The 22,346-nt window shown below is 35.2% G+C and overlaps 1 protein-coding gene across 5 annotated transcripts in view; it reads left to right on the plus strand.

Moving 5' to 3' along the window:
• Positions 1-22,346, plus strand: part of Ctnna2 (catenin alpha 2) — a 1,077,131-nt gene that overhangs the window by 109,338 nt on the left and 945,447 nt on the right. For all 5 annotated transcript variants that reach the window (XM_074050079.1, XM_074050084.1, XM_074050081.1 and 2 more), the window contains one exon: positions 13,497-13,603. In XM_074050079.1, coding sequence (XP_073906180.1) covers positions 13,497-13,603 — 107 coding nt within the window. The remainder of the gene's footprint in view (positions 1-13,496; positions 13,604-22,346) is intronic.

A 22,346-nucleotide genomic window follows, 5' to 3' on the forward strand; every position in this document is an offset into this window, starting at 1 on the left:
GAGCACACACTTAGCTCGAAGAGATTAGCTACATTCATTCTATGTGGTCCCTCCAGCTACTGGTTTAAATTTCTCTCAATGCAAATCTCAGTTCAAGTCTTCTGTTCCACCTGTGTGATATATGTACTATTCTGCTATATTTTATGACTTCCTATTCTCTTCATAGCTAGAAAAAAGTTCTGCTTTTTAAAGGCTCATGTTGGTTACATTGAGTCCAGCAAGATAACTCATAAGTTTAATTACATATGTAAATTCCCCTTTATCATGGTAGTATAACATGTTCATTAGCATAAGATAAGGAGTCAAAGTAATGGAGGGCAAAGTTTTTATCAGGTTGGCATAATTCATAATACGGTCTTTTCCCAACTTTGTCAGGGCCTTGATTGCTCACTAGCTTGCTCAGCCTTACAGCCAACATCCCCTGCTCACTATGCATGACAAAGATTGCTGGGGAAATTGCCCTGTCTCACCAGGAGTTCAGTTAGCTTTCCTATGGGCCACATGTGTTTCCTGAGCACCTGCTGTTGGTGTCTGTCTCATCTAATCCAGCATTCCTATCTATGCCTCCTTTGCCTCTCCCTTTTCTTTTCTTTGCCTGTACTGGAGTTTGAACTCATAGCCTAATTCTTGCTAGGCAGATGCTTTACCACTTGAGCCATACCCTCAATGCTTTTTGTTTTGATTAATTTTAACATAGGCTCTTATGTGTATGTCCAGGCCAGCCCGTACCACTATTCTCCTATTTACACTTACCACCTAGCTAGGATGACAGGTACATACTATCATATCCTATTTATCATATGTATTGATTGGGATGGGGTCTAGTGGATTTCTTGCCAGGCTGGCCTTGAACCATGGCCCTCCCAGTGTATGCCTCTGGAGTATTTAGGATTACAGGCATGAGCCACCGCTTCTAGCCACCTTCCTCATGTAATTCAAAAATCTCATAACGTAACTGGAATATGTCTAAGTCTCAGGATTTTTCTCTAGGAGCAGTAAACCATAGTCTTAAGAGCACAGATTCTGAAGTTAAGACACTATAGGTTTCAATTTTATAACTATAGACAACTTTCTTAACTATTTTATGTCTCAGTTTCCCCATCTGTAAATGTGAGCTAAAATTACAAAAATCTCATTAACTGGTATTATATTACTCTTAGAAGAAACAATATGACTCATATTTTCCAGGCTTGATTCTTGAAATGCTGTGAAAATTAAAAATTTTTTCTGTCTCATTTCTTTCCTTTGTGAAAAAAATCTGTATTATCAGTCATCTTGTCTAACAAGATATTCAGTGATACCTCATATGAATACATGTCTTGACGTCTAGAGTGAAAATCATGTAGACAACATTGAAAAGAAGAAAATCCATCACTCATGCATATAAAATGATTACACTGATTTTTAGAACAAATTCATTAATAATATGGGCTTACTGTCATCCTTGTTTTACAATTGATGAGAGTGAAGCTTAAAGTAACAAACCTGTTACTTTAAACCTGTAGAAATAGGTATGTCATCTTCACACCTACCTGATAATGATGGCTATTATTAACCATTAACTTTTTCTAAATTTATGTATCAGTGGAAGCTAATCTATTATATAAAGCCTCATGGAGTTTGCTGGCTCAGTGAAGAGAAAAATTATGATTGGAGTGTGAAACTGGAGCCTTGTAGAGGAAAAGCAAGTTTGGGTGGCTCCTTCAGCAAATAGACAGAATCCTGGACAATGCTTACAAAAGAATAACAGAGAGAACTCAGGTGAGGTAGAGGGTTCATAAGACACTTTCCAGGAAGGCTTGAAAAGGAGAATATCTGCAGTGGGTGGTGCACAACATTAATATCTGCTGAGTTGGTGCTCAGCAGCATCCCTTGGGGTCCTCAGCTTCAAGATAGTTTGTACTTGTTAGGACGCTTTCCAAGGAATCAAAGCACTTGACCCTGACTGCTAATAGGAAAACTCACTTCATTTTTAATTCTTTTTTTTTATATTTTATCTTTTCTATTGTAAGTCACAAATTTCCACTGGCATCCTAGACCATGCCCCTTCCTTACCACTGCAGATAGTCTGAAGTTATAAAAAAAAAAAAAAAAGATTGCCAGATGGGCTGCATTGTTACCTTTTATTTATTTATTTTTTTCATTTTTCTTTTATTATTCATATGTGCATACAAGGATTGGTTCATTTCTCCCCCCTGCACCCACCCCCTCCCTTACCACCCACTCCACCCCCTCCCGCTCCCCCCCTCAATACCCAGCAGAAACTATTTTGCCCTTATCTCTAATTTTGTTGTAGAGAGAGTATAAGCAATAATAGGAAGGAACAAGGGGTTTTGCTGGTTGAGATAAGGATAGCTATACAGGGCATTGACTCACATTGATTTCCTGTGTGTGGGTGTTACCTTCTAGGTTAATTCTTTTTGATCTCACCTTTTCTCTAGTTTCTGGTCCCCTTTTCCTATTGGCCTCAGTTGCTTTAAGGTATCTGCTTTAGTTTCTCTGCGTTAAGGGCAACAAATGCTAGCTAGTTTTTTAGGTGTCTTACCTATCCTCACCCCTCCCTTGTGTGCTCTCGCTTTTATCATGTGCTCATAGTCCAATCCCCTTGTTGTGTTTGCCCTTGATCTAATGTCCACATATGAGGGAGAACATACGATTTTTGGTCTTTTGAGCCAGGCTAACCTCACTCAGAATGATGTTCTCCAATTCCATCCATTTACCAGCGAATGATAACATTTCGTTCTTCTTCATGGCTGCATAAAATTCCATTGTGTATAGATACCACATTTTCTTAATCCATTCGTCAGTGCTGGGACATCTTGGCTGTTTCCATAACTTGGCTATTGTGAATAGTGCCGCAATAAACATGGATGTGCAGGTGCCTCTGGAGTAACAGTCTTTTGGGTATATCCCCAAGAGTGGTATTGCTGGATCAAATGGTAGATCGATGTCCATCTTTTTAAGTAGCCTCCAAATTTTTTTCCAGAGTGGTTGTACTAGTCTACATTCCCACCAACAGTGTAAAAGGGTTCCTTTTTCCCCGCATCCTCGCCAACACCTGTTGTTGGTGGTGTTGCTGATGATGGCTATTCTAACAGGGGTGAGGTGGAATCTTAGTGTGGTTTTAATTTGCATTTCCTTTATTGCTAGAGATGGTGAGCATTTTTTCATGTGTTTTCTGGCCATTTGAATTTCTTCTTTTGAGAAAGTTCTGTTTAGTTCACATGCCCATTTCTTTATTGGTTCATTAGTTTTGGGAGAATTTAGTTTTTTAAGTTCCCTGTATATTCTGGTTATCAGTCCTTTGTCTGATGTATAATTGGCAAATATTTTCTCCCACTCTGTGGGTGTTCTCTTCAGTTTAGAGACCATTTCTTTTGATGAACAGAAGCTTTTTAGTTTTATGAGGTCCCATTTATCTATGCTATCTCTTAGTTGCTGTGCTGCTGGGGTTTCATTGAGAAAGTTTTTACCTATACCTACTAACTCCAGAGTATTTCCTACTCTTTCTTGTATCAACTTAAGAGTTTGGGGTCTGATATTAAGATCCTTGATCCATTTTGAGTTAATCTTGGTATAGGGTGATATACATGGATCTAGTTTCAGTTTTTTGCAGACTGCTAACCAGTTTTCCCAGCAGTTTTTGTTGAAGAGGCTGCTATTTCTCCATCGTATATTTTTAGATCCTTTGTCAAAGATAAGTTGCTCATAGTTGTGTGGCTTCATATCTGGATCCTCTATTCTGTTCCACTGGTCTTCATGTCTGTTTTTGTGCCAGTACCATGCTGTTTTTATTGTTATTGCTTTGTAATATAGTTTGAAGTCAGGTATTGTGATACCTCCTGCATTATTCTTTTGACTGAGTATTGCCTTGGCTATTCGTGGCCTCTTGTGTTTCCATATAAATTTCACAGTAGATTTTTCGATCTCTTTAATGAATGTCATTGGAATTTTGATGGGAATTGCATTAAACATGTAGATTACTTTGGGGAGTATCGACATTTTTACTATGTTGATTCTACCAATCCATGAGCATGGGAGATCTCTCCACTTTCTATAGTCTTCCTCAATCTCTTTCTTCAGAAGTGTATAGTTTTCCTTGTAGAGGTCTTTCACATCTTTTGTTAGGTTTACACCTAGGTATTTGATTTTTTTTGAGGCTATTGTAAATGGAATTGTTTTCATACATTCTTTTTCCGTTTGCTCATTGTTAGTATATAGAAATGCTAATGATTTTTCTATGTTGATTTTATATCCTGCTACTTTGCTATAGCTATTGATGATGTCTAGAAGCTTCTGAGTAGAGTTTTTTGGGTCTTTAAGGTATAGGATCATGTCATCTGCAAATAGGGATATTTTGACAGTTTCTTTACCTATTTGTATTCCTTTTATTCCTTCTTCTTGCCTAATTGCTCTGGCTAGGAATTCCAGTACTATGTTGAATAGGAGTGGAGATAGTGGGCATCCTTGTCTGGTTCCTGATTTTAGAGGGAACGGTTTTAATTTTTCTCCGTTAAGTATAATGCTGGCTGTAGGTTTGTCATATATAGCTTTTATAATGTTGAGGAACTTTCCTTCTATTCCTAGTTTTCTTAGAGCTTTTATCATGAAATGATGTTGGATCTTATCAAAGGCTTTTTCTGAGTCTATTGAGATGATCAAGTGGTTTTTGTCTTTGCTTCTGTTAATGTGGTTTATTACGTTTATTGATTTTCGTATGTTGAACCACCCCTGCATCCCTGGGATGAAGCCTACCTGGTCGTGGTGAATAATCTTTTTGATGTGTTGCTGAATTCGGTTTGCCATTATTTTGTTGAGGATTTTTGCATCAATGTTCATTAAGGAGATTGGCCTATAGTTCTCCTTTTTGGAGGTGTCTTTGCCTGGCTTTGGGATAAGTGTAATACTGGCTTCATAAAATGTGTTTGGCAGTTTTCCTTCCCTTTCTATTTCATGGAACAGTTTAAGGAGGGTTGGTATCAGTTCTTCTTTAAAGGTCTGATAGAATTCAGCAGAGAATCCATCAGGTCCTGGACTTTTCTTTTTGGGGAGACTCTTGATTGCTGCTTCAATTTCATTTTGTGTTATAGGTCTATTCAGGTGATTAATTTCCTCTTGGTTCAGTTTTGGATGATCATATGTATCTAGAAATCTGTCCATTTCTTTTAGATTTTCAAATTTATTTGAATATAGGTTCTCAAAGTAGTCTCTGATGATTTCCTGGATTTCCATGGTGTTTGTTGTTATCTCCCCTTTTGTATTCCTGATTCTACTAATTTGGGTTTTTTCTCTCCTCATTTTAGTCAGGTTTGCCAGGGGTCTATCGATCTTGTTTATTTTTTCAAAGAACCAACTTTTTGTTTCATTAATTCTTTGTATGGTTTTTTTGGTTTCTATTTCGTTGATTTCAGCTCTTATTTTTATTATTTCTCTCCTTCTATTTGTTTTGGGATTTGCTTGTTCTTGTTTTTCTAGGAGTTTGAGATGTATCATTAGGTCATTGATTTGGGATCTTTCAATCTTTTTAATATATGCACTCATGGCTATAAACTTTCCTCTCAAGACTGCCTTAGCTGTGTCCCATAGGTTCCGGTAGGTTGTGTTTTCATTTTCATTGACTTCTAGGAACTTTTTAATTTCCTCTTTTATTGCATCGATGATCCATTCTTCATTAAGTAATGAGTTATTTAGTTTCCAGCTGTTTGCATGTTTTTTGTCTTTACTTTTGTTGTTGAGTTCTACTTTTACTGCATTGTGGTCAGATAGTATGCACGGTATTATTTCTATTTTCTTATATTTGCTGAGGCTTGCTTTGTGCCCTAGGATATGATCTATTTTGGAGAAGGTTCCATGGGCTGCTGAGAAGAATGTATATTGTGTAGAGGTTGGATGAAATGTTCTATAGACATCTACTAGGTCCACTTGATCTATTGCATATTTTAGATCTTGGATTTCTTTATTGAGTTTTTGTTTGGATGACCTATCTATTGATGATAATGGAGTGTTAAAGTCTCCCACAACCACTGTGTTGGCGTTTATATATGCTTTTAGGTCTTTTAGGGTATGTTTGATGAAATTGGGTGCGTTGACATTGGGTGCGTACAGATTGATGATTATTATTTCCTTTTGGTCTATTTCCCCTTTTATTAGTATGGAATGTCCTTCTTTGTCTCGTTTGATCAATGTAGGTTTGAAGTCTACTTTGTCAGAGATAAGTATTGCTACTCCTGCTTGTTTTCGGGGGCCATTAGCTTGGTAAATCTTCTTCCAGCCTTTCATCCTAAGCATATGCTTATTTCTGTCGGTGAGATGAGTCTCCTGTAAGCAACAAATTGTTGGATCTTCTTTTTTAATCCATTTTGTCAAACGGTGTCTTTTGATGGGTGAATTAAGTCCATTGACATTAAGTGTTAGTACTGATAGGTATGTGGTGATTCCTGCCATTTAGTTATCTTAGTTGTTTGAAGGTTTGATTGTGTGTACCTAACTTGATGTTACTCTCTACTGTCTTGCTTTTTCTTATCCTGTGGTTTGGTGCTGCCTGCCTTTTCATGGTTAAGTTGGGTGTCACTTTCTGTGTGCAGGATCCCTTGCAGAATCTTTTGTAATGGTGGCTTTGTGGTCACATATTGTTTTAGTTTCTGCTTATCATGGAAGACTTTTATTGCTCCATCTATTTTGAATGATAGCTTTGCTGGGTAGAGTATCCTGGGGTTGAAGTTATTTTCATTCAGTGCCCGGAAGATCTCACCCCACGCTCTTCTTGCTTTTAATGTTTCTGTTGAGAAGTCTGCTGTGATTTTGATGGGTTTACCTTTGTATGTTACTTGTTTTTTCTCTCTTGCAGCCTTCAATATTCTTTCCTTAGTTTCTGAACTTGTTGTTTTAATGATGATATGTCGTGGAGTAGTTCTATTTTGATCTGGTCTGTTTGGTGTCCTGGAGGCCTCTTGCATTTGTATGGGAATATCTTTTTCTAGATTTGGGAAATTTTCCATTATTATTTTGTTGAATATATTACGCATTCCCTTCGCTTGCACCTCTTCTCCTTCTTCGATGCCCATGATTCTCAAGTTTGGTCTTTTGATGGAGTCAGTGAGTTCTTGCATTTTCTTTTCACAGGTCTTGAGTTGTTTAATTAATAGTTCTTCGGTTTTTCCTTTAATTACCATTTCATCTTCAAGTTCTGAGATTCTGTCTTCTGTTTGTTCTATTCTGCTGGATTGGCTTTCTGTTTTGTTTTGCAGTTCTGTTTCGTTCTTTTTTCTGAGGTTTTCCATATCCTGGCTGTTTTCTTCTTTATTGTTGTCTATTTTTGTCCTGAGTTCATTTATCCATTTATTCATTGTGTTCTCTCTTTCACTTTGGTGTTTATACAGTGCTTCTATGGTTTCCTTTATTTCTTCTTTTGCTTTTTCAAATTCTCTATTTTTATTGTCTTGGAATTTCTTGAGTGTCTCCTGTACATTTTGGTTGACCCTATCCAGTATCATCTCTATAAAATTCTCATTGAGTACTTGTAGTATGTCTTCTTTTAAATTATTCTTGTGGGCTTCATTGGGTCCTTTGGCATAGTTTATCTTCATTTTGTTGGAGTCTGGCTCTGAGTTTCTGTTCTCTTCATTCCCCTCTGGTTCCTGTACTAATTTTTTGTTGTGGGGAAACTGGTTTCCTTGTTTTTTCTGTCTTCCTGTCATTGTCCTTGGTGTTGTTACTGTCCCTGTACTGTGTGTAATTAAGTATTTTCTAGCTTGTAATAATAACAATGGTAATATTGAGAACAGAAGAGTGAGCTGAGATGGAAAGCAAGAAGTTAAAGAAAAGGGGAAAACAAATATACAGACAAGAGGGAGAAAGCAGAACAAGGTATCAGACAAGAGAGTTTCAAAGGTATAAACAGGGAGTGTTAGTGTACTAATCGACAGTAAGGTGAACAGACAATAGAGAGACAGAGAGAGGATTGAAAATCAAAGATAAAAAAATAAAAAATAAGTATATGAAAGTAATATCTATTTATAAAAATGAATTAAAATAAAATGGAAAATAGGAAATTAAAAAAAAAAAAAAAACTAAAAAACTTCCAAGTTTATATGCAATGCAATTTCAGTCTTAATTTGGATGTCCGTCTTAATCTCCAGTCCTGGAGTTGGTGCCTCAGATGTTGTTCTGTAGTTGTCTCATCAAAGGGGATGCATAAAGTAGAACAAAACTACACTCACACACACACAGAAGAAAAAATAAAAAAAGGCCCCACCAAGTGTCCCCAGTTCAAATGCAATAGTTTCAGTAAGTTTTTCGGCTTGCAGGTGTAATTCGGTTGTTCTCTCATCAAAGGTAGGGAGAAAAAGAAAAAAAAGCGTCTGGAGACAGTTCTGAGAGTGGTATCTGCAACTGTGGCTTGCCTGCCTGCTGCTCTCAGCCTGTAGCTGGCGGCGTTATTTATGCAGATCTCTGGGGTGAGCTTAGCACTCACCTGGTCCCACAGGCTTTGTTTGCTCAGAGTTCTCCTGTGCGGGGGAGGGGGGCCTCTGCTACAGGCTTTTCCCTTTCCAAGCACTGGGAAAGGTGCCACTGCCCCGCGTTGTCAGGCCTGCGTGTTTATTTACAGTTCACGTGGGAAGTGGGTCTTCCCTCCTCTCACAAGCGTCCCCGCTCCTGGTTGCTGGCGCGCCCCGCTCCCGCCAGAGCCTCTCCGGCCCGCCCGGCTCGTTTATTTACAGTCCCGGGAAGGAGTCCCTTCCCCCAATCTTCAGCGCTCAGGGCGCCCCACCCTCTTTCCAGCGTGTCTTAACTGTTCTTATTGCTTAGTACTCAGTTTCTCTTTTTTTCCCGGGTGGAGGTCAGTCTGTCCAGGGGGCTATGCTGCTCTGGCCCAGGCTTGTCTGTGGGGGAACCGCGGTACCGCGAAGCTCACCTGGTCCGCGTCTTCCCAAGCCGTATGGGCGCCGGCCACTGGCGGCCCGGGGGCCTCCTCGGTTCTCCGTTTAACGTGAAGTGGAGATTCTCTGCGCCGGCTCTAGCCGCCATCTTGGAATTCCTGCATTGTTACCTTTTATGATACAGAATTTCACACTTTTGAAGAAGGACATCTTTTTTTTTTTTTTTTTGAGTATCTGGGAACAGAGGCAGCAAGGGAAGTGCTGGATTGTGCTTGTTAAAATACACAGGAGAAACAGGCAGAGAGAAACCAACTAATGTGGCTGAGAGCATCCTGAGAAGCAAATGACTAGGGCTTTGCTTGGTTGGGGTCCAGATTCCTCTCTGGCTTTCCTAGGCATGTACTGGTCACCTCTGGGTTATCAGCTTTGCTATTTCCCTTCTTATCTAGTACCTTCCTGAGAAGGACATCTTTTTAGAGATTAAATTTTCTGAGAGCTTTCCTTGGGCTTGAGAAATTATGATGCTCAGAAAAAGACAACCCTGTTGTTTTTCGTTATTCACAATTCTTGTTTTTCACTCTTTCCCTGTGCCTTGTCTATATTCTAAGTCTCCTTAAAAGTAAAATAGGATTTATTTTAATTCAAATCATTGAGAAAAATGTATTTATTATTTTAAAAAATATTTCTCTTGTGGGCGAAATAGACTGCATTAATTGTACAGATGTGTAGTGTGGAATTAAGATTAAGTATCATCCCATCCTTAGAAAGGTAATGGCTATGTGACTACACATTTGACTTATTCTCTTCCCTTCTTGTTTGAGTAAATTTGGTTGTGCCACACACAGGAGTGTAAAGCTGGCTATTTATTGTTTGTTTTGTTTTTTTCTGAAACAACGTCTCCCTATGGTATCTATATTTTTAATGGGTGTTTACCTATTCCTACTAGTGATAAAGAAAACTTTATTTAAATTTGAGAAAATAATATTAATAAAGTAACAAATATTTCTAAGAAATATTAGTATCCTTTCTGTCCATTAAGTTATATAATATAACAACTCTATAAAATTCCTGTTATGATTTTCATTTTTCAATTTGGAAATTTGGAACTTAGAAAACATCAGTAATTTTGGACAATGTCATAGAGTTGAAAAATTGTAGGGCTCCAATTCAAATACTAGTCTATTTTATACCATTGTGTTCGTTAGCTACTGCTGAAAAGCAGTTAATGGCAAAAGTTTGGTGGCATACAGCATACAAAAGTTAGCATTTATTCCTTAATCCTGTGTTGATGGTCTTTTTGACAGTTGGCTGATCATGCTTAATTTAGCTGGACTTGCAGCTGGCTTCTAGCTACACCTTGGACTCTGATTTGCTCCATGTGTCTTTCTTCCTTTTAGGACCAATAGGTTGTTAAACTTCTCATGGCAGAAGACAACAGCATAAAAGTACAAGTCTGGTTAAATAAGCATATGCCAGACATCTATGGATACCATAATTTTTAATGATCTATCAGTGGGGCAGGGAAGTTTTCTCTTCACATGTAAATGAGGATGGAGAGGGAATGATTACTTATAAGCCTATGAGTGTTCCTTGTTCTCTTATAATTTATAAATATTGGATGTACAAGTGGTATGACATTCTCAGGAGTCAGCCATATTGTGTGTTCTTATCTTGGGAGTCACATGTCCAATTGTCAATTCATTTTTACCAACTACAAATACCATTCTCTTTTGCTCTAGAAGATGTCTGACTTTTCTCTGATTCCTCTGTTTTTCTTAGAGCTCTTGAGGCAAAGATTCACAGGTAAATCTAGAAGATAATGGTTATGATTATTAATCTGGAGTGGAATCAGGTTTTTTCTGTTTATATTAAATTTCAGTTGGTCAAAGACTTTGATTAGGAGATGTTTCTAATGTAAGGTATAGTACATGTGGAAGAGAGCAATCAAGTGTCTTGAAAGAGCAGGGCAGATACATTTCTTCTAGAAATAGCATATTACAAAAATTATAACAGCACCTGCACTTCATCCAGACAAGTTTCTCCTTTTTAACTAATGTTCAATGGGTAATGTGAAGCTAAGATGCTCCTCCAAGGCAATTGAATGGGAATCTCAGACACCTTCTTGGGTTTAGACATAGAAATTTTATAGGCCACTTCTGCTCCCACTTTGGTTTTTGCTAATGTGGAAGCAAAACAAATAGTGAAATGATTATGAGGGAGAGAGAGAATTCCTAATTTTAGTCACAGGTGCATCAAAAATGGCATGTCTGGACAAAATAGCATTTAAGTTTCTATGGCTAGCTTTTCCCCTTCATCAGACTCATACTATGTAAAATTTGCTTTCCTTTTGCTCTTGAATATTACCTGTGTCGCAAGAAACAAATGAGAAAATTTATACCTAAAGGAATAATTTAAGTTGAGTGATTTTTCTAGGAATTCTTTCACTTTTAAATTTATGACACCTCTGTCTCCAGGACTCATGACTGTGGACTAACATGGCTTCTTGGCTCATAGATGACTTGAAGTTTTTGTGCAGGAGTATTACTCATTTCTGTTTGAGATATGTCTGGTTAGTGACTCTGTTTTGACTATGCTGGCATTTTGATTTTCACTCTAGCATTTTTTGAGGGTCATTTTGCAGAAGTTATATATTGGAAGATCCATATGTGTGCCTTCCTTGATCCACCAGCTTATATAAACAAGCATGCCCATGTTTTAATGGAAATTCTTTACCCAGTCTCACCCAGTACCATTCACTACATGTTAACATAACTTCTCTGCTAGTTATCCAGCTTTCCTGTGGGATTTGCTTGTTAATCACCACTATTAAGCTACTCATTATTCCATCAGAGTTTGAAAAAGATTCTCAGAGAACTTACCCAGAAACTTACAATTCTGTTTTCATGAATACTGGACCAGGATTACTCGGGTAAGTCTACATCAGTGAGGATGAAGGTATTACAGTATATGCAGGAAGGCTTTCTCACTGGTGTGCTGCCCAGCTGCAGAATTCCATTCCTGTCAGAGCTGGTTTGTGGCAGTTGTTGGTGTGAATGGGGAAATGTGTAAAGTGCTTTTAGTTTCTTGGAGGACAGGCAGTATGTCAGTGCCAACTCTTGTTGTTGTAAAGGAACTCAAATCTAAATCAGTCTGTATGGTTAGACTGCTGTGCTTAGTTTTATTTAAAACATGGCATTTGGAAAGAGCTAAAATACCAGCATGCTGTGTTTTTTTTCCTTTTATCTCTCTGTTTTTCTGAAGTAAATTGGTTGGGTCTTTTTTTGCAAAAACGTAGCTATAAGAAGGGCCAGTAAAGAAGCATTTTTCTACTAGTGTCTATTATGACAGCACTTCTTTGTGGTATTAATTCTAGTAGAAGTAATCATCTGTATTGATTTAGAAGGATGGAATTGAGTGCAGACATTGATTCAAAAGAAGAGAATAGCCATGAACAGTTTGATTTATGGTGGTATTAAGGCAAATAATTCAGATTTAGTTTTTGCAATCTAAGGTTGCTTGTCCAGTGGCTATATGTCAAAATATATTCAGCAATTTCTTGGTGAGAAACACGCCCCTGATGGCTTGTATAATTTATTTTCTTGATGATAGGACCATACTTTGTGCTTGATATATGGAAGACTAGAGAAGCTGCTACCTGTGTGTCAGTGGTTCTTAAGTAAGAGAGGATTGCTTTAGAATGAGATAAATAACTTTATTTTATGGGAAAAGTATGTAAATGTAGTGAGTAATCAGAGTATATAAATAGCTGCAAACTCATTTGCAGAACTCTTGGTACTACGCATGCAAGATATCTTTCCTGCGTAAACGAATGAAACTCTGTTGTCTCAAGATGTTGTGATCTCCTCAGTGTCACTTTGTAATGACGAGGGGATCCTGCATCTGGTGATCATGCTGGAAATACTTTGCTTCATGGTAGTCTTTCTTGGTCTCCCCACAGTGTTTTTATAGTTAATTTACTTTATTTTTATTATCATACATTGATAGTACAAGGGATTTCATTGTGATAATTCAATAGATGTGTACAGTGTACTCTGAACAAGTTCACTCCCTCCATAATTTTCCCTCATTCTTCTGTTTTCTTTCCTTCCCTTTTCAAATATTGGTGAGTTTCATTATGCTATCTCTATCTTCATATATGAAGTATGCAATCCAACTGGTTTTAATGTCCTTTTCTTAGTTCTCCAATCTAGCCCCGTCTGTATACCTTGATAGTACTATGTATCTCAAAGAGGCATACATAGTTGCTTCATTATTTGGCTGTCTATACTTTTAGGTCATAAATTACATGAGGGAAAGATCCAAGTTTTTCCCTGAAGATAGAAGGCAAGTATTTATACTAAATGTTGATAAAATGAAATATTCTAGTGGTGAAAAGTTGGCCTAATATATACAGATATGGTCAGGAGAATTCTATTTTTCATCTGAGTCCAACATCCCACCTCACACAGTACTGGTACTGGTGTCCCCATGTACAACTTAACACAGTTGGACCAAACATGTAATCTTCAAATGTATTCTAAGTTTCCTTTTGAATCCCCACATTAACAGCTTTTTTCCATGAACATGATTTCTAACTGATAACGTATATTCCTGTAGGGAGCATGACTTCGGCAACTTCACCTATCATTTTAAAATGGGACCCCAAAAGTTTGGAAATCCGGACACTAACAGTGGAAAGGTTGTTGGAGCCACTGGTTACACAGGTAAGGGATGCCTTAAATACTTGTTACATGTATATGTTTCTTCGATGATTTGCCATGATCCTCAAAAGATTTTAGAAATCCTTAAAAGAGAATAAATCATGCCATAGTTCTCATTACTGAATACATATTATTTCATGAGCTGTGGACTGTCTCATTGCCTTTTAAGATCTGAAGTGGCTTTAAAAAAACTACTCATATAATTTTTGGAAATAAGGTTGATGAGATAATTGAAGAGGGCAGCCTTGGTGAAGGGGGCCCTCATTTGCAGTAATGGATTCAAAATCTAAATAAACCATTGCTTACTCACTTTCAGATGCTAATACACATTTAGGAAAAACTGCATTTTTAAGAGCAATGTATATTTACTGAAATACTTTTCTTTTAGTTTATTAGGCACAATTCATCCTGTTGGAAGGATGAGATATTCCATTTTTGTGTTGTCACATTTCCACAACACAATCTGTCAATAACAAAAACAAACAACAAACAAAATCCTTAATTTTTGTGCCTTATGAAGCATGTCCTCCGAAATTCCTGAAATATGAAAATTTAATATTTTATGGTGAATTTGTAGAAAATTGTTATTCCACATGAAGCTAGTGGGTGTTTTTATTGGTTTTCTATAGCTCTTCTAACAAATTGCCATTGATTGTTTGGTGACTTTAGAGGTCATAAGTTCTAAAATCAAGGTGTTGGCCAGGCTAGGTTCTTTGTGGATACTCCAGCAGAAAAGCATTTCCTTGCTTTTTGTAGTTTCTAGAATCCACTAGCTTTCTTTTGCCTCTTCCTCCATAATTAAAGCCAGCAATATGGTATCATCACCTTTCTTTCTTTTCGGACCTCTGCTTCTCTTCTTATATTTTCTCTTTGACATTAACCCTCCTGCCTCTCTATTATGAGGACTCTTGCTATTCTGTTGGGCCCACCCAAATATGCTAGAAAAATCTGTCCGTTTTAAGATCTTTAACCTGATCACATTTGAAAAGCCCTCATGCTATTTGAGGTAGCATATTTACAGTGTCTATTGACAGAATGTGAATAGTTTGGGGGATATTATTCTTCCTGCGATAGTGTATCTGCTGAACCCCAAAGATTTGTATCGTTTTTTTAAAGATTTTTATTAGTATATAATATTTGTACAGGTGGTTTCATTATGACATTTCTATATATGCTTACACCATACCTTGGTTTGGTTCATCCCCACTATCACTCTCCCTAATTCCCCTCCCCCCTGCTTAAAATGATTTCAGCAGTTTTCAATGTTCTATCTTCATACATGTATATAAAGTCATAGCCTTCTTACATGCAAAACATATTCACTATCTACCTAGGACTCCAAAAGTTTCAAACCATTATAGCATCAACTCAAGACCAAAATCTTATGTAATTATATTAGTATAAAGTTTCAGATCATATTTTCAGAGATTACAATATATATATAATTGGTGAAACATTTCATTAGATTCATGTTAATATTCCTTTTGGGGATAGTGGGGTTTGAATTTATCAGGACCCTTTGCCTAGGCAGATGCTCTACCACTTAAGCCACATATCCAGCCCTGGTCATGATTCTTGTTGGCTCTTTGATATTATGTTAGATACTTACTTAGATTGTGGTCTGTGGACTTGGACTGAGCCATGAATTGCTTTTAATAGATGGCAATAAGCACTAAGTTGAGGGTGAAAGTTTTATAATGGTTTAGCAGGGTAATTTTGTCTGTTAAATCTAAAAATAAAATGCAGACTTTCAATATCTTTTAAAAATTTTAGTTACTAATTTTCTGGTGTTTATAAAAGCTTTGATTTTGTGAGTTATTAGACTAAGAATATGACCTTTCATTATAGATTGTTTGAGAAGGACTGGTTTAGGAATTATTTTGGACTTAGAACAATCTGGTCTGAAATGTACTTTCATGAGACTGGTTAATGTATAAATGCCCTGTTTCTAGTCTCTTAAGTTTTCACTTTATAATACAATGTAAATATCTAATGTTTATCATATAGTTTAACTATAACAAATATTAAAACATTGTACCTGGTATAAAGCAAATATTGAATAAATGTGGTTTGCATTTTTTTCTGTTTTACACAAAAATATACTATATATTTAGGCTCATATTAGTTTTAAACCTAAAACTAATCATAATGGATTATGATTAAAAATTGTGATCATTTCCATATATACTGGGTACAAGTAAACTTCTTCTGTCAGATAAAAACAGTGAATTAAACAAATTTTCAAAGTAACCACATTGAACTGGAAAATTCATATTTGTTCATTTAATAATGTAGAATGTTAAACCTCTACTGAACTTTATAGTGAGTTACTCTGAAACTTGTGTTGACATCCATCTAGTATCTCCTAATATCTACATGCTGTATTTTTCCTCCTAATGTTCCTATCCTGACTGAAAAATACATCTTTCACAAATGTGATTTTACAGATGGTATTTTGACATGATATTATTTTCTTGTGACATCATGGCTGTGTTATCCACACTAACTCCCTCCCCTTTCCCCTGGAATGAAATCTTAATGATAGAACTGATGCAACTGTTCATTCTTGGAGGACACATGAATAAGCAAAGAGATAAGGAAATTTTAGATGTAAACTCCATAATTAATATTTATAGAAAAATGTAGGACTGACAGAGAAAACTAAATCTAGGCTCTAGTTATATCAGATACATACACACAAATGTATGAATAGAAAAAAACTGACACAGTTTTATGCCCTTAGCTATCCCATAGTTTCTAGTAGGGATGGATAAGAAGTGAAACAAAAAAAAAAAAAAACCAGAAGTGAAAGTATCTAAATAAAATTCATTTGCTGTGACAAGAAAAACGTCATTAGAATTTACAATTGATAGGTAATTAAAATCCAATGAGTTTAACCTCATTTCAATAAGGATGTATATGAAGGTTATACATTTATCTTAAAACATTAAGATAGCTAGATCCTTTTTGAAGAAATTTTACATTTTTGAAATCTTGAAATTGTATATATGAAGAGATTCATATTGGGAAGTTTAGTCCTTGAAAAGATACCTGAACCTTTCATAAACTGAAAAAACAAAACAAAGGATTTTTAATAGAGCACATTCTGTGATAAGCTTTATTGGGAAACTAAAATACTTTATTAGGCAAATTTATCAGAAAACTAAGACAAATACAAGAAACACTCTTCAATGACTCTTAAAACCAAGTGAAAATTCATAAACTATGTATAAGTTAATGAAAAAAGTTTCCTTCCTAACAAAGTATACACACCCAGTAACAGATATGCTTAGTACAGAATGTTAGCATTAAGTGCCTTTGTTAGTAAAAAGTAGATTAAACTAAGTACAAGAAAGTAGAAAAAGAATATTAAAAGAAGTTAGGAAAACAGAATTTAATAAAAGTGGAGCTTGGAGTTGCTACAGTAGAACACAAAATTTAAAGAGTTTAATGAATTCAAAATGCGACTATTCTTCAAAATGGTCAAATAAAACCCCTTAAGGCAAAAATTATAGAATATATAGAGAAAGAAGATTAAGAACTAGAAAGAAGAAATAAGCCCGGGGACAAGAGAAATGAAAAGAAGGATGTTATGTGTTCCTCTATACGGATGAAGCATGAACATCTATAGGAAGGGGATTCATTATTTAAAAAATTTAAATATTCAAAGTATCCAAGAAGAAGTAGAAAACCAGAATAAGTCATATAAATATTAGAAAGGAATTATTTATCTCTTATCAAAAAAGCACAAGAATAGATGGATGCATAGCTAAATATTATTAGACATTTAAATAGCTGAATATTGGAATAGTATTCAAACTATTTAAAATAAAAAAAATCAAGACTTCTAATCAGTTTTGGAGAATAAAAACTTTGATATTAAAAGTTTGAGACCCTACTGCTTTTTGAAATACTGTTGGGATCTAATTATTCATATTTTATGTAAGATTTTTTGCATTTAAATTGAGAAATAATATAGAGCCATCATTGTCAGTTTATTTTTAGAAAGTTTTTAAAGATCAGTATGTATATAACAAAGTAAGACTTTAAAAGAATATACTGGTGGCCTATTATCAAATAACAATAAAAATATTTTAGTATATCAATAGATTATACCATTAAGATACTAAAAGTGAAAGCAGATACCTTAAAGCAACTGAGGCCAATAGGAAAAGGGGAACAGGTACTCGAGAAAAGGTTAGATCAAAAAGAATTAACCTAGAAGGTAACACCCATGCACAGGAAATCAATGTGAGTCAATGCCCTGTATAGCTATCCTTATCTCAACCAGCAAAAACCCTTGTTCCTTCTTATTATTGTTTATACTCTCTCTACAACAAAATTAGAAATAATGGCAAAATAGTTTCTGCTGGGTATTGGGGGGGAGGGGGAGGGGCGGAGTGGGTGGTAAGGGAGGGGGTGGGGGCAGGGGGGAGAAATGAACCAAGCCTTGTATGCACATATGAATAATAAAAGAAAAATGAAAAAAAAAAAGATACTAAAAGTGACATTTGATAAAATTTTGCCATTATTGCTAACAAAAAATTTTAATAAGAATAGGGCTAATTTTGAAAAATAAGGGAAATTACCATGTAAGTCTTTGAATAGGACAAATAAATGCCTGTTTGTGATATGATCTAATATCATTAAAAATAATATGAGATTGAGGTTAGGTGGCTAGATATAAGATTAATATATAAAAATACATATTTTTTATTTACTCAGTGCAACTAGATAGAAAAATACTGTTTTCATAATTGAAAAATATGAGTTCAATTATTTTTCCTGCTCTAAGTGCATATATATTTTGTAGTTTAAATTTATTTGCAGTTTTATAATTCTTTTCATATCACTAGAATAGAAATTATGTATATACAGGCCTTGGAGTCAGGGTGACTTAGTTGCAGGTACTGTATCCATTCTGAAACCTTGAATAGATTACTTAATCTCTCCTGAAAAGTGAAATATAGATAATAATTCGTAACTCCTCATATTATTAAAGAAATAACTAAGATTGAGCTTTAGAGCAGCTATAGAAATACCTTTACTATGCTTACAATAAGACAGTTTTGCATATATTCTGTACTGCTTGATAGTAATGGCTTTCTACTTACTAGAACATAGGTGTCATGCCTAACATAGAGGTTCACCTGGATATTTTCTTTAGAAAAAACTCTGCATATTTATGAAAAAAATGATTTGCTTATTATATTAAGCAAATATAATTAAATCAGAAATCTCCAGTTATTGGGAATTCAACCCTCATTATTAGTAGCCTAATGAAGAACAGATCATCCCAGTAGGATAGAGTAGAATATGCTAGAATTGTGTTTTATTTCCATATAGAAAGATGAATCTACAACTTAAGAAATACCATAAGCACCTGGAAAAATAATAGCACTGATGTTTAATGAGCTGTTCTAAATTGAAATGACAGGAAAAAAACCTCTTGAGTAGAGAAGGAACTCACTTTAATCACTTCCAATATTTTGAGTAAGTCCAGGGAGTCCTATGGCATTAGACTCAGGAATTCTACAGTTGGTTTAAAATTTTTACTCAAAGATAACTATTTAAAATGCTAAATGATAGGAATTTACATAATCTAGATTCTTAAAATTCAGTTTCATAGTTTTAAAAGTACTTAAGTACTTGATTAAAATTTTTTAAAATTTTATCATTTTTACATTTACTCATATGTATATACATTGTTTGATCCACACCCGCCCTTTCTAAACTAACTTTTAAAAATAAAAACAGTGATCTTTTTTGTGACTCACCATAATAGTTAATTCCCTTGGTACATTTAACTTAGAAAAATACAAGGTTTAGCTTAAAATCACAATTTTCAATTGAAATTGATTACAGAAATAAAGCACATTCCAGAATGAAATGATCTGAGACCTTGCCTTGGTTTGGGGTTTTTTGTTTGTTTGTTTTTTGCTTTGAGATATACTTTCTTAAGAATTTACGAAATGTGCCAGGCACAGGTGGCTCAAGCTTGTAATCCTAGCTAGTTAGGTTTGAAACCAGCCCAGTCAAATAGTTTGTGAGACCCTACTTAAAAATACCCCACACAAAAAGACTGGTGGAGAGACTCAAGTGGTAGAGTGTTATGTTCAAACCCCAGTACCATCAAAAAAAAAAAAAGAAAAAATTTACAAAATGTAGTATTTTCTGTATAAATTTACCACAGTATAAAATGACTCTTAATTGTGCACTTTTCCCATCTATCCAGAGGACATACATTATTGAGAAAAACCTTAATTCATGGTTTATTCATGAGATTCAAAGTTTGGTACATTTGGGTGGTTTCTATGATAACACTACAGTGTTGGCATTACTTGCGCATTTTTGTCAAAGAATTGAAAAGTAAAGGATTGGCTAAAGGCAAATTATGTGAATTCTGTTAAAATTGTTTATTTCTTTGATCAACTTTATGTGTTGTATACCTCATTTACTAGTTTTATTTCCACATTTTTATTCACTTAGTGATTTTCTTACTAGATTCCATTATTTTTGAGTGACATTTTTCTTGCCTAGAAAAGTTTATTTTATTCTATTTTTCTTACATTTATTTACATGTGTATATATTATTTGGGTCACCTGTGCCACCCCCCCTCTCCCTAGGCAGAACCTTTTTGGCACTTTTGTTCTCCGATTTTGTTGAAGATAAAAAGAAAAACATAGCATTTTTGCTAGTTTGAGATGCAGATTACTATACAGGGTGATTCTTTGTGTTGTTTCCATACACTTGTGTATTACAACCCAAACTGGTTTTTAAAGGATGATTTAGGAGTGCAGGAGCGATCATTCCTTTTTGAAAAATACACATACACACACGCACACATACATCAGTGAAAGGATTAGATTATAGGTAACTTAGTTGCAATTTAGAAATTCACCTTCATCACATATATTATTACTTAATTGAAAGACTGTAAGTTATTTTTATTGTTTTAGAAATATGGTTGCAACCCTTAATGTGATCATTTAAGTTGCTATATTTTCACAATAGCTACATATACCCTAAGCAGTTATTATATTGGAAGTACTTCTTCCATTTGAGGTCATATGGCCGATTGTTTGGCAGTCATTGTTTGCCACTTCTGAAAAAGGAGTTTAATTGACTAGTATGTAGCCTAAAGTTAGATTAATTTCTGTTTGGGGATTATGCTCAATATTTTAATGTCTGCCACCAGATGGGAGTGATGCTGTCTCTGTTATATGGCCAGCTGTGTTGGCCATGCTTTGAAACTTGATTAATGTAGGTACATTTAAACAGAAAAAAAAAAAGTACCAAATCTCAGTGTTGTTTATAGTAACATAAATGTGGAATTATGTAGGGCACATGTATATCACTCACAAACAGTTTTACAAAATAAGTACAAAAATACAGAATCGAAGGAAAAAAAATCAACATTAATTTGATACATGGTACTGTTTTGTAGAGATGGAACCACTGTTTATCTTGTAAGTGTGGAAGTGACTGCTGTCTCTCAGAGTCTTCTGTGTTTAGCAAATGCACACCACCTTGAGCCATGCAATGAGTCACTTCTCTCCTCACCTTTGGAGCCTGCTGCTGCAGATCATAGATGTCCAATGCACTGAGGAATCATCTGACTGTGCTTAGCCTTACTACACTGATGGTTAAATGGCAGCTTCTGCCTTTGTTCTTTTCTCATTAGCCTGGGGAAAACAAAGTTAAATAGTAAAACATTATGGTGGCTTGAGAATATAAGCTAACTGTATTAATAATGATACAACTAACTTTTCTTCCATCAAAATACTTACTTTCAATAATTTCTAGGTTAAGTATAGTGGCTATTTTATGATCGCTAATAAAAGAAATTCCATTTAGTAGAAGATAAAACATAAGCTTTGAGCACTATGAAATGAATGTACTTTATATGCTATTTTGTTTATTCATTTTCTGATTTTAATTGTGAAATGCATTTTGCATTTTCCCTTACACTTTCCTAAGGCCCAAATCACCTCCTTTGGTTTCTCTTAAAAGCAATCATTTGGGGCTCACCCATAGCTGGCAGTCCAAGATGCTAAACTAAATGTTCTAAATTGCTTTCTGCAGAATCTTGTTTATGAAGTGTCTCCTGTTCTTGTTTAAAGAGGCACTCCTCTCCATGTATATGCAGCTAACCACAGAAAACCTAGATCCTAAAATGAGAAAAGAGGGAGAGATGTAAATGCTTCTGGAGTAGTTTCTAAGTGCCTCCTACCATCCTAAGTATTCCTGCAATTTTCATTTACTCTCTGAAAACTTGGTGAAGTCAACATTATTTTCTCCATCATATATGTGATAAAAGAGAGACTCATATGTAACAAAGGATCTAAGTTGAGTTAGAGTTCATGACTCTGAAACTCCTGGGTGAAATATGGACTTAAAATACTGAAGTTGCTATTATGTCACCCACAGAAAATGAAAGTCCCTTGTCCCTTTTCAATGATTAATGCATAAATTTAACAATAAATTTAAATTTATTTGGTTCAGCAATAAAAGCAAGCCTTAAAACTAGTTTCTTTCTTGTATTTTTCATTTCAGCGAATACTTAGCAATTATTTTCAATGGGAAAATGGAATTTAAAAGTAAATTTAGAAATGAAGATAATGTCAGAGAAGAATTATAACATTTTTTATGCTTGAAACAAGACAATTAGTGAAACCTTCTGCATGCTAATTCAAAATTCTCAAGGAAAATATTGTAGGGGATTAGCTAGCAAAATTGCTCCTA

Source organism: Castor canadensis, chromosome 12 (assembly GCF_047511655.1).
Source record: "Castor canadensis chromosome 12, mCasCan1.hap1v2, whole genome shotgun sequence".
In the NCBI taxonomy this organism is placed as follows: Eukaryota; Metazoa; Chordata; class Mammalia; order Rodentia; family Castoridae; genus Castor; species Castor canadensis.